This window comes from Dendrobium catenatum, unplaced genomic scaffold (genome assembly GCF_001605985.2).
Source record: "Dendrobium catenatum unplaced genomic scaffold, ASM160598v2 fragScaff_scaffold_1023, whole genome shotgun sequence".
In the NCBI taxonomy this organism is placed as follows: Eukaryota; Viridiplantae; Streptophyta; class Magnoliopsida; order Asparagales; family Orchidaceae; genus Dendrobium; species Dendrobium catenatum.
Window position 1 is genome coordinate 809,491 of NW_021319485.1, and position 12,587 is coordinate 822,077.

Below are 12,587 nucleotides of genomic sequence, written 5' to 3' on the forward strand. Positions count from 1 at the left end.
ACCGTTTCCATGAGTTGTCCATGTAGGAACGCATTAGCCACATCTAGTTGATGAACCTTCCAATTTTGATGCAACGCTATGGTGAGAAGGACTCTGATCGTAGGTAATTTCGCAACTGGGCTAAAGGTTTCAGTATAATCAAGCCCAAACTCTTGATTATTGCCTTGAGCCACCAATCTAGCCTTGTACCTTGCTATGGACCCGTCGGCGTGAAGCTTAGTGCGGTATGTCCACCTGCAGCCTAACACATTTTTGTTAGTCGGTTTGGGAACTAGACTCCACGTACCTTGATTCTGTAACGCAAGAAATTCGGATGCCATAGCATCTCTCCATTCCTTGTGTTTGTAGGCATCCTGAAATGAGGATGGAGTAGTGTTTGAAGATGACTCCGTCGATTTGTGAAGAAGATTAAGACGAAGTCTTGGTTTAATGTTGCCTGTTTTGGTTCTTGTTTGCATATGATGCCCAGATATCTGAGGAGGTTGAGATGGCTGTACCGAGGGTTGTAAGACAAGTTGAGGTTCGGTATGGATGTCGAGAGCGGAAGACGTTGTAGTGGATCTATTAGCATTAGATGCCTGCATATGCATAGGAATAGACGGTGGTAAGCAAGAATGAGGAGTTAAGAATAATGATGATACTTCACTTGGAGGTAAATGAGGAGACTGTGCAATGCTTGTAAACGGAAAACAGCCTTCATCAAACAGCACATTGCGGGAAATAGTAATTTGATTTGTGGATAAATCAAGACACTTGTAGCCTTTGGATTTCATTGAGTAGCCCAAGAAAACACAGAGATGTGATTTAGGTTGAAGTTTATTCCTAAGTTTTGCCGGGATATGAGGAAAACATGCGCATCCAAAGACTCTTAGAGCAGTGTAGTCCGGTTTCCTGTTATAGCATAGTTCAAGAGGAGAAATATTATTAGTATTAGGAGAAGGCAAAGAGTTTATTAAGTAAATAGCTGTAAGCATTGTATCCGTCCAGTATATAGGCGGAACATTTGCCGTGTCCATCATGGCTCGGGTTGTTTCAAGTAAGTGTCTGTGCTTTCTTTCAGCGACTCCATTTTGCTCAGGAGTATAAAGGCAAGACACTTGATGTGATATGCCATTTTGTTTGAGAAAATTTAAAAACTCCTTGCTTGAATATTCTCCACCTCCATCTGTACGAATACATTTAATTTTCATTGAAAGAGCATTTTCAACTTGAAGTTTAAAAGCAACAAAAATGTCAAAAACTGCCGATTTGGTTCGCATAGGATAAAACCAGGAGAAACGAGAGTAATCATCAATAAAAATAACGTAATACAAAAAACCACTAGAAGAAGGGATCGGCGAAGGACCCCAAACATCAGAGTGAACTAAAGCGAGTGGAAAACTGTGTCGTATTGAGGAATTCTCATATTTGAGTTTATGAGTTTTAGACTTATTACAAGAATGACAGGAATGAAACGTTTTATCAATTTTCAGAAATTTGTTACAAGCAGCAAGAGAAGCAAGAATCCTATGATTTGGGTGACCCAATCTTTGATGCCAAGGTATAGCTTTCTTGATAACCGTCTGCAAAGCGGTATATGGAGCAGAGCCAACCGGTACCGTGAGCGGGTATAGACCGTCACGGCAAGGTCCCCGGAGAATTTCTTGATGAGTCTGCATATCCTTAAAAACAAAACCAGTCGGATCAAAAATAATAGAAATATTATTGTCTTTTGTTAGTTGGGAAATAGACAATAAGTTGTATTTGATAGCAGGAGTATGAAGAATATTTGATAGGTTAAGCTTACGAGAGGGAGTCGGTAGCAAGCCTCGACCGGAGTTTTCGATGCTAACCGAGCTCCCGTCGCCTATGACGATACCGTCCGTTCCTTGATACGGAGAGGACATGGAGAGGTTGTCAAGAGAGCGAGTGAGATGTGACGATGCTCCAGAATCGAGATACCAGTCTGTGTGGGATTGATTTGTATTGGACAGTAACGCCTTATTGGACTGTTTGTCTGTGCGAGGAGCATATTGAAGGTTTGTACGATGCCAACAATCCATCGCCGAGTGACCTCTCTTATTGCAGATTTGGCATTGAGTGGGAACCGGAGGAGGTTTGTCTGATTGAGAGGAAAACGGAGTTGATGTTCTGCTTTTTGGCCGACGTCCACGACCTCGATTGACGAATAACGCCTGGGTTTGATCAGTCGAAGACTGCAGTCTTGCATGATCGGCAGCATTGTGAATTTCTTCACTTATAAGAAGAGAGTAAAATTGATCTAGGCTTAGCGGATTAACCATCGTTCGTATGGAAGTTTTAAAAGATTGGTAGACCGGTGGTAATCCGTTAAGTATGTGAAGAATTATTTCTTCGGGATCAATTTTAGATCCAGCTGCCGCAATATTGTCAACCAGAATTTTAACTTCATTCAAATATTGCACCATAGTAGAGTTTTTAAGAGAGATGTTATAAAGCTCGTTCTTGAGCTGTATCATTCTTGAATGATTTGCGGCTTGGAATCTTGTTTCAAGAAGATGCCATATATCAGCCGTATGATCAAGATGCAAAACATACGGTAAAATCGAGGCCGAGATTGTTGCGCAAATGGCAGCCGATAGGTTTTGATCGGTTAGAATCCACTGATCGAATGCCGGATTTGGGAGGAGAGTACCGTCTGCGGACTCAGTCGATTCGTTGGGAATAGGTAAAGAGCTGTCGAGGAATGGTAAGAATCCATTTGCCCGGCAAATCTTTAAGATCTGAGAACGCCATAAATGATAATTGTCCGGAGAGAGCGGACTTTGGACGACATTCTTGATGTTAGATAGAACGAATTTGAGGGAAGAAGAGAGCGTCGGCGTTGAAGACGATGAAGTCGTGGTGCCGTTCGCTGCTTGAGAGGTGGCTGAAGATGCCATGAGTGCCCTGGATCAACGATCCTAAACTGATACCATGTAGAAACTCTTAAGATAGAGCTTCTTGATTAAAGAAACAATGAACGAAGGAAGAATACAGAGTGTGTAATGTAGAGAAAGAAGAATTTCTTGTTCTCATAGAAAACAGAGTACAGCTTGTTTAAATAGAGAAAATAGGTAACATATAAAGCTATATAGATGGCTATACAAGTATTTAATTTGATTGCTCTAATAGTCGTGTCATGGCTCGACGATGTCGATCATGTGATGGTCTCATGACAGTGGTCTAATGTTGGTTCGACTACAAAGGTTCAGGTGTTTTTTTGGCAGCGGTCTAGCGGTGGAGCTTGGGTAGAGCTATATGATTCTTCAGGTCTTTGAGCTCTCTTGAATATCAAATCAAAGTCTAAGCTCCTTTTATGTAGAGTGTAGGCATTTATTTAAAGATTTTTTAAAATGATATGCTCGATAAATATAACAAAAATTTAGAGCACTCTATTAACTGCATGTATTGATTCCTTCGATCATAGACTATTTTTTAAACACTTTAGTGCATTAATGATATTGTAATTAGACAATGTTGGGCTAGTTGGATTCATATCATCGAGATGCTTAATTTGATTATAAGTATGTAAGATTTGAAGATCGTTTAACCCTTCAATTATTATATTGAATTTTCATATTATACTTTATAAGTGCTTGATCTGAGATCCTTTAGACTTATATATGACCGCTTTCAGTGTTATTGAGTTCGTCTTTTTAAGAAGTTTAATTTGATTATATATTTGCTAAAGTCAAAGTATTTATGATCATGGATTTGAATTCTGATTTTTTTTTTAATTTAACTATACATTAAATTTTGTGCTATATGAAGTCGATTTTTATATGACATTTCAATTATAACATTAAAGAATTTAAACTTTGCAAGAAAAATTGCAACATTTTTTAGGCTTCAATGTCATTAAAGATAGCAATTAATATTCTCCCAATAAAATTTATAACAATGAATAATACACAAATGACTCCAAAGTCTGCAGATTTTTTTTTTTTTTGAAGTGTTTCCAGAAGGCTTCAAGAGCTTCTGTTGTGCAAGTTAAATCTTCTCATCATTAATAAATTTGAATATTATTTGCCACATGTATGATAGTAATAACCTTTGATACTTAGATGAATTTTGCTCCATGGCTAACTTTACATCAATTGCATTAGTATTAACTTTTCTTATTTGCTTTGCAAAGGCTGGAATAGCTTCAATGGCAGCGGATAAGATTAGAGAGAGTCATTTTAGATGGTCTGGCCACATAAAATATCGGTCTTTCAATGACCCAGTTAGGAGAGTAGATATGTTAGATCTCATCTAAGTTAAGAAAAGCAAATGAATAACTAAAAAATATTGGTTATAAAGTATTAGAAATGACTTTTTTTATTAGATTTAAAAGAGAATTTGACTCTTAAAAGGGAGAGATTATTACATGCGGAGTCCGGAAATAAAGAACCATCCGATTTTATGATTGTGAATAGTAAAAGAGCAGTAAAACACAGTTTATGTTCACCATTGCGCTTTTATTGTTCACAGTCACAAAAACGAATGGTTATCTGTGTCCGGACTCCGCATGTAATAATTTATATAGTGGACCGCACATAGTGAGATAAAGTAGGGGTGTCAATTCGGGTCAACCCGTCGGGTTCGGGTCCCGGCAACTCGCCGGGTCAACCCGACCCGACCCGTTTTATCAAACTGTTGAATCTGTGAACCCGGACCCGACCCGTTTATCAAATGGGTCGGGTCCAACCCGGATTTTCCGGGTCGGGTCCGGGTCGAGTTGTCGTGTCGTGTCAAATATTGACACCCCTAGGATGAAGGCTTGATGTTGTTGTTATTATCGTTGTCATCAAATCATTTGTTCTAATTAAGAATGGGTCATCCATGTTGACAACTTCTACGTTGCAATTATTATTGTGGCTGAGTTTGCTTTGCTTGTGGAGACCAAAGTGAAGAAAATCTTGAAATGAATTAACGAGAATTTCCAAAATTGCAGAAATTTCAATGATGCGTAAGAGAGAACAAATGGTTTGGCAGTCATTGTACTCCACATGGTAGCGTGATGAAGGAAATGACAATTCTGCAATTCTGCTAAGCGCTTTCTCTAAAACTGCTTTCTATAAGCAGGGCAACTACCTGTGGTCAGAGCATGTTCTCTGTGGTTGATTAAATGCACACCGTTCATCCTAAACTAACTCAAACGCTTTACTTATATATATATACAGCTCAAGTGTAATTAATACATACACTGAGGAATAAAATATAGAAAAACTTTATCTCCTTCATTCTCCCTTTTCTTGTTTTTCCTTACTGCTTTACTGTTATACTAAAGCCTTTACAGGTCACTGATTCTCATGGTATCAGAGCTTGCTTAAGTCCTACAGCTCCCACGGTTCCTTTGTACGGTGAAGGTCGATGGCGGGCGGGTGTCGGTGGAGGTGGTGGTTAGAGGTAGTGATGGAGAGCTACAACGGCGGTTGTCAAGCGAGCTAACTTGTGGTGTAAACAGTTCTCAATTAAAACTGTGACTTCGGTTTATTTAAAAAAAATGAACTTAAATGATTTACACTATATTTACTTTACTTTGCTTTCATTTTTCACATAATCAAATACTTGGATTTTTAAAACCCTGCATTTGGAACACTTTACACTACTTTGTATTTCAACAAAAGAGCCCCTTAATTTATAGAATTGCTATTAAAAAGAACAAGCCATTTAAAAAGAGAAACACAATGTCAAATTTTTATTTAATAATTAAAAAGGATGTTTTCTAGATTTTTAATTTAATAATTTTATTATAACTTTTCATCCTCATTATTAGCCTTATGACAATCATTTGATGTCTTCAGTATAAGCTATTCGAGACATTAAATTTTGAATAATTTATATTCATGCAATTTTTTTCTATTTTTTCCTTGGACCAGTTAATAATGTTATAGAAATATTAAAATTATATCATAATTTAAAGCCATGTAATTAGAAATACAAAAACTAATAATAAGGAAATTGAAGAGGTCCATTTAAAAATATCTTAAGTAGTAATAATAAGGAATTTTGAAATCCGGCCAGCGCCGGGAGCCTTGTTTCCGTTAGAATTAGACCGTTAGTTCGGCGTTCCCCTATCAAGTTCCAACGGTCACTTTCCTTTTATCCATTTTACAGCACCGTTCTATTTGTCTTTTAATATTGCAGTTCTAACTCTCCTCTTTCGATCTCTGTCTCTTTGGTCTTTCTCTCTCGCTCTCATGGATCCAATTCTCTCTCACGGCGAGGCAACTCCGACGGCATTCACCGGGCTCCAAACCCATGAGAAGCCTGCAAATGCAAAGGCCTCCAAAGATTTCATCAAACGCAGGAGCCTCACCCCTAATCTTCAGGTTCCCAAAGCAAGTCAATTAAGCAACAGGAGTGAAAGGTCTCTCTCTCTCTCTCTCCCCGCCTCCCCTAGCTCTGTGTGTTTTCCTTTTAATGTGAAGCGATCGCCTACTTATTGCTCGCCTCTCACACAGTTTAATCAGTTACTTGATTCTAAGAAAGTTTATGATTTCTGGGTGGCTGATGTAGATACTTGAGTCCGACGGATCTCCTCATCTCCCCCATTTCAAGGAGATTGCTTGCGAAGAACAGGAAGGGAGTTAATTTTCTGCCTAAATCAAAGAACTAATTGATGCCAATTACTGGACGCCGATTGAATACTATGGCTTGGTGAGATCAATATGATCATATTTAGAAAAAGCCCATTTCGTAATTCTCCAAAAAATCTCTGTTTTTTTTCTCCACAATTTCATGTAAATGTGAACAGAAGCAGTATGTTTCAGATTAAGAGGCTTTTCTGTGATCGGAGTTTGTTTGATTGAACTTCTTCTTTGTGAAAAACTAAAGTTGCTCAAGTTTCTGATGCAGAATTAGATGTCTTTTATGACTTGAATTCGATTAAATTGGATTTTTTTTCATGGACTATTTTTGAACTCATTGCTTCTTCCTTGAGCATCTTAGAAACAACCTGCAGCAACATCAATGATGAACAAAACAAGATTAGTTGTATCCCTTAATCCTGTGTTCATTATGTCATGAAATTCTTAACAGTTGTTTTATTATCTCCATCTTCCTTTGGTTGATGTTGATGTGAAGACAACTACTACCAAATGTGATGAAATGATTAAAAATGAAATAGTTCTTAACCAGAAACAGAATGCAGTTCATTAGAGACTGCTGTGATGAGCCAAACATTAATATCCTGTAATACTAAAATCAATTGTTTTTAGGGGAAACTGAGAACCAGAGCTCAAATATATTGAACAAAAAAGATTTAACAGCTAAATGCACAGGTATAATAATAATTAAAAAAAAAAAGATCAAAGAGTTCAAAACGAGCGGAATTCTTTTTATTTTTTGATAATTGGATTACATGAAGAGTAATTTTATTAATTGTTAGTTAGCTTGGAGACAAAGCCCCCTAACTACTCAAACAAACAGCCCTATTAAACCAACAAAGTTTTCATCTTCAGAAAAGTTTAGCACACAAGCAAATACACCATTCAGTTTTGAGAAGAAACAGGTAGAACTTGCAAATTTTGTAATAAACAAAAATGTTTTCTGCTTCAGAAAAGTTCAGTAAAACAAGCAAACACCAACAAGTAGAACTTGCAAATTCGTAGAGCTATACATTTAAAAAAAAATGTATCAACTTTTGCTGATCCAAAAAGAAAAAAAAAGAAAAAGAAAAAAAAAAGACATGAATAATACACAAGAAAAGGAAAAATATCGTAACAGGAAGAATAAGCAGGTCTGGGATTTATAGCAACAAGGCGAGAAGGGGATCGACGTGCAAACTATCTGACAGTAAAGTAAGCCAACGTGCAAACTCGAAGAATCTCCAAACAATTTTTTACCGTTAATATTTTTGATACTCTTGCGAAGATATTTCTTTGAGTTTGTCAAAGAAGACAATGCTTGATTGACGTCTTCAACACAAGGCATTAGGATTGGGATTTACAACAATGTGCCGAAGAGGATAAGCAACCTCACCACCACCTGCATGTTTCACAAACTCTGCAGGTGTAAAGAAGCTTCCATGGCACACACAAACAATCCTCACTTCCTCCCCTATCCCATACTCGTAGAGGAAACCTTCTATCCTTCGACTGTTCGGGCCGTCCACTTTCGTTGACACTAACGGCATCTGCTTCTGCATGCACCTGCCAATCTCACCACTCCCATAGCTGCATCTTCCTCCATTGCTCTTTCTCAAAAGGGTCTCATTTCTTGCAAAACCATTGCTAATGGCAGTACCATTGATGGGTTTAGAGATTGGTGCAGCTGAGATTGATGCAAAAGAAGGAGATTTGTGATTATTCTGTTCAGAATTTGTCAGAAACCTGGAAGGGCTTCTGATTTCGGAAGTTTGACTGAATCCAGAGAGTTCAAAGCCTGAAGGATAAAAGCAGTGGAGACATAGTTTTGTTCAAGATACTGTGTATAGTGTTAATTAAACCATCAATTCACATATCAATCTAAACGATTAACCTAATGAGTAAGAATCACTGCTAACATAATAAAAACTCAAATATTATTGCATTTATCATAATTCAGACGTGAAATTAATTTTCACTTTCATGTGGATATCATCAATAAATTCATTTGCACCTTCTTTTAAATATGTTAAAGCTATCTGGAATGCAATACATAAGAGTTAAGGGATTTTAATTGTATACAATATACTAAAAATATAATGAGCAGAAGCATATCAGACGACGCCCATAGATAGAAAAGCAAAAATAGGAAAGCTAAGAAACAGAACATAGCCGAAGAAGCAACTATAACCACAACATAGTTGATTAAACAAAACAATAACCAATCCTCACAACTAACTGCAAATATGATGAGAAAACAAATAGAGCAAGGTAAACAACTCTCCGGGCTCTTTCTCTTTAAATTTTAATGTGATAAAAATGATATTATACTTAATTATAATATAAGAAAATAACGATTATTTTGATTAGCTATTTATATTTGTAGTTTCTATAAAAAAATATCATGTTTTGTCATATTTTTATGGGGATTTACATACGGATTCAAACTTTTATCATTTACATATTTTACATCTAAATTTTACTATTTACATATATAGCATCTAAAGTGTCAAAGAAAAAAAAAAATCCCTTATTGTTAGAATTTGGTCCAGACTTATGTTAGCATTTGTTATTGTACTTTCTTTAGGTTATTGTACAACTTTATGTTACCTATGATGTCTATATATAGGAGCTATAGTTTGTAATAAGAAAAAAAGCCAATCAATAAAGATTTCTATTCTGAATTGCTTTCTACTATTTTTCCTCCCCCCTCTCTCTTCCCTCTCCTCCAAGAAGCTCAAGGAGCTTCATCTTCCTCCCACAATCCTACAAGTAGTATCAGAACAAGATGAAGGTAGAGGAAAGTTTCATGTTCAAAGAAAGAAAGGAGGGAGTGCAGACGTGGCTTCGGGTATCTGACGAGAGGCAATAGGTCTCTTGTTCGGTTGTGGATCAAGTTCGCAGAGAGAGGCAGAAGACAAACGCAGGCTGGCCGCGCGGGACGTCCTGAGCGGGGTGGAGGTTGTGCACGGAAGTAGTCTCGGGTTGGAACCACAGGAATAGGGTACATAAGTCGGTATACCCAGCCAGGCCGAGAATCGCGGGAGATGTATGTGACGAGTGGGCGCTTGGGAGATGTATGTGCATACAGAGAGGCTCAGGCGAATCGAGTTGGTGCCGCACTAGAGCATTATGAGTGCGGGTGTGCCTGTGAGCAAGCGCGTGGTACATACGTGCATCTCAGGTGTGTGCAGAAGGAAAAATTATTCTGTGCGAACACCGGACGACGTTCGGAGACCAATCAGAATGAGCCACGCCATTTTCTTACTCGGTATCGGTGCTCGGTACTGCTGTATACCGGGTGACGTGACACATTCTCGTTGGTCTCCGAACCGTCCAATATCCACACAGAATAATTTCTCATGCGGGAGACGATCCTGTGGCTCGGGTGCACGTGGGCCAGGAGGTACGAGCACGCCAGAGATTATGCGTTCGGGGCTAGGACGGATTCATGTTGGTGTTGCAGCTTCTGATAACAAAAGGAAGAGGGGACAAGGCTGATTGGGCTCGCATGAGAGACATGCGTTCATGTACATGAGGAACTGCTGTTGCGGGCGCTGTTTGAGCGGGAGATCACATGGTGAAGCCAGGATGAACGAGGGCTATACGGAATTGGAGCAGTGTCCAAAGATTGAGGGCTTGTGTCAGTGGAGGCATGGAAGATGTTGTATGGTGCACACGGATCGACGTGCGAGTTTTCAGAACAAGTGTACCAGCAAATTCTAGATTCAAGAAGTGTGATCAATATGTATGTAAATCCCCCTATTTTCTATGATGATCAAGATCATCATATTTGTGTTGTGTTTGTGTTCTTTGGTCAATTGATTTTATTTTGACTAATTTTGAATGCAAAAATATAATTTTTATTTTTATTTTAGATTTTTTATTGTTGTCCAATTACATCCAACTAATTTACAGAATCTAGATCATCAATTTCCAAGAAGAAAAAAAAAAGTTTCTAAATTCAAGCAAGTAATTCGAAGTCGTAAAATTTACTTCACATCTCAGCCATACCTTGCCCTGATCGGCTCTCCATCTCCGACCCTCCCGAAGAGTTACTCCCCTCCGATACAACAGAACCCTGCAACGCTGGCGCAACACCTTTCATCAACGTTGACGGCAGACTAGCTCCGGCGATACATCTTGATGCCACCGGAGAAGACACTCCGTTAGCCTGATCACCGCTCCGAATCCACGACCCCTCATTCTCAATCTCAAATCTCCTCAACTTCCAAACAGGCCCTTCTTCCAATTCCTCGTCTACTCTCTCCCCAAATCTCCTAAAATTCCTGCTCTCCTCTCTCTTCCTCTTCGCCTCCATCTTTCTCTGCATCTCATCCACCGGAAGCGAGCATGTGCGGAACAAGGGAAACAGTGGTGGGATCTCGCAGATTGCAGGAATGGAGGCGGATCGCAAGATCCGATTTTTATGACTTTTGGCTGAATTGAAACACCCTCCGAGCGAGAGACCGAGCTCGATCTCGTCTGAGTCGCTGCCATTGGCCTCCTCCGTCTCATCTGGAGAGAACCTGCCAGAGAAGCGTAAGAGGAGGTCTCTTGATCTGCAGGAGGAGAGCATGCACTGAGTTTCTCCTTCACCCGCCTCTGTTTTCATTGGATCTACAGCGAAATGTAAAAATAAATTGACGAAGCGGCAAGGAAATTTACTATATTAATCTCTATGAAAATAAGAAGCAGAAGGAGCGTAGAGTACTTTAAAGCATACCTTAAATGATAGTTAGAAACTATGAATTTTGATGAGTTATTAAGGATGACGGTGGATCTATTAGAAAAGAGCCAGAAGCCTAAACACGCCGAACTCGCCGGAAGATCGCCCGCGGCGATGAACAAATAAGGCTGAGCGAATTCAACAGCTTGAGATCAGAAAGAAGTGACAGCAAAAAGGAACTTTTTTTCATGGAGAGAGAACAAAAAGAGATATTTCGATTAATAAATAGTAGATAATATCGGGATCTACTGCACGGGAAATACGCCGGAACACGTCGCCGGCTTGGAGGAGCACATAAAGCGGAGAGAGTATAGGGAGAAGTGGGGAGGAGGAACTTTCTCCGATCGCAGAAAAACGAAATGGAAATAACGATAACGCCCCTTCCTCGGGACACGTGCCAGCGAAAGAGCCCGAGGACACGTGGAGAAACAGACTACACAGCCGACTCGCGAAACACGCGGCGCCAACGGTCATAGCGCCCTCCCGTCGCGCCATCACGATCTAATCGTACACGTGTCGATACGATAGGAATTCCGAATCGACGATACGTGCCGGCGACTGTAACGTTCTGGATAAACAATTCGTAGTGGTCGGTCGCATCGCGCGATCCGACACATGTGCGAGGAAATTTAACTGGAGGAATTATAATAAAAGAAATAAAAAATTGATAATATTTATTGAGATTTTTTTTTAATATTTACAGTTATAATATTTAAATTAAATATGAATAGGTTATTTTGGGATATTATGAGCACTTTTTCAAATTAATAATAAAAAATAAAAAAAATAACAAAATCAATATATCTAAAAATATATGCGAAGATGAGAATATAGTAGATAAATCTTATATCAATCTAAAATAAATCTAGCCATCTCTAATCAACGATCGTAAGCTCTCCACAGTTCGTAGGTGCAATATAGTTAGGGGTGTCAATGTTTGACACGACCTGAAATCCGACTCGAACTCAACTCGGAAAAAACCGGATTAGGGTCAACCCGGACCCTAAACAGGTCGGGTTCGGGTTCAACAAATCAACCCATTTTAAAAATCGGGTCAGGTTTAGGTTGACCCAGCAACCCCAACCCGACCCGAAATTGACTCGAAATTGACAAGAAAACTCGTATTTGACCCGAAAACCTGAGATTGACTTGTTTTTTACCTATTTTGGACCCGAAAATTGAATTTTGACCCAATTTTGACTCGAAAACTAGCAATTTTGGGACAACCCCGGGTCATTCGACTCGAACTCAACTCGGAAAAAACCGGATTAGGGTCAACCCGGACC

The 12,587-nt window shown here is 39.0% G+C and overlaps 1 protein-coding gene across 2 annotated transcripts; it reads right to left on the reverse strand.

Annotated features, from left to right (window-relative positions):
- Positions 1–7,497: 7,497 nt before the first annotated feature.
- Positions 7,498–11,653, reverse strand: LOC110096776 (ninja-family protein 6-like). Of its 2 annotated transcripts, none has more exons than XM_028697980.1 (3): positions 11,299–11,653; positions 10,587–11,192; positions 7,498–8,400 (listed from the first exon to the last, which is right to left on the reverse strand). In XM_028697980.1, the coding sequence occupies exons 2-3, from the start codon at positions 11,185–11,187 to the stop codon at positions 7,907–7,909; spliced, it is 1,095 nt and encodes a 364-aa protein (XP_028553813.1). In that variant the 5' UTR covers positions 11,188–11,192; positions 11,299–11,653; the 3' UTR covers positions 7,498–7,906. The 2 variants fall into 2 exon arrangements, with proteins under 2 accessions (XP_028553813.1, XP_020678517.1); XM_020822858.2 differs by having other exon boundaries at positions 7,498–8,370; positions 11,299–11,649.
- Between the last annotated feature and the right edge of the window lie 934 nt (positions 11,654–12,587).

Excerpts from the sequence above, each read along its gene's own strand:
- LOC110096776 (XM_028697980.1), bottom strand. The coding sequence starts at position 11,187 with ATGAAAACAGAGGCGGGTGAAGGAGAAACTCAGTGCATGCTCTCCTCC. Across the intron at positions 8,401-10,586 it reads GGAGAGCCGATCAGGGCAAG|AACTATGTCTCCACTGCTTT; the intron begins GTATGGCTGAGA and ends TATCTTGAACAA.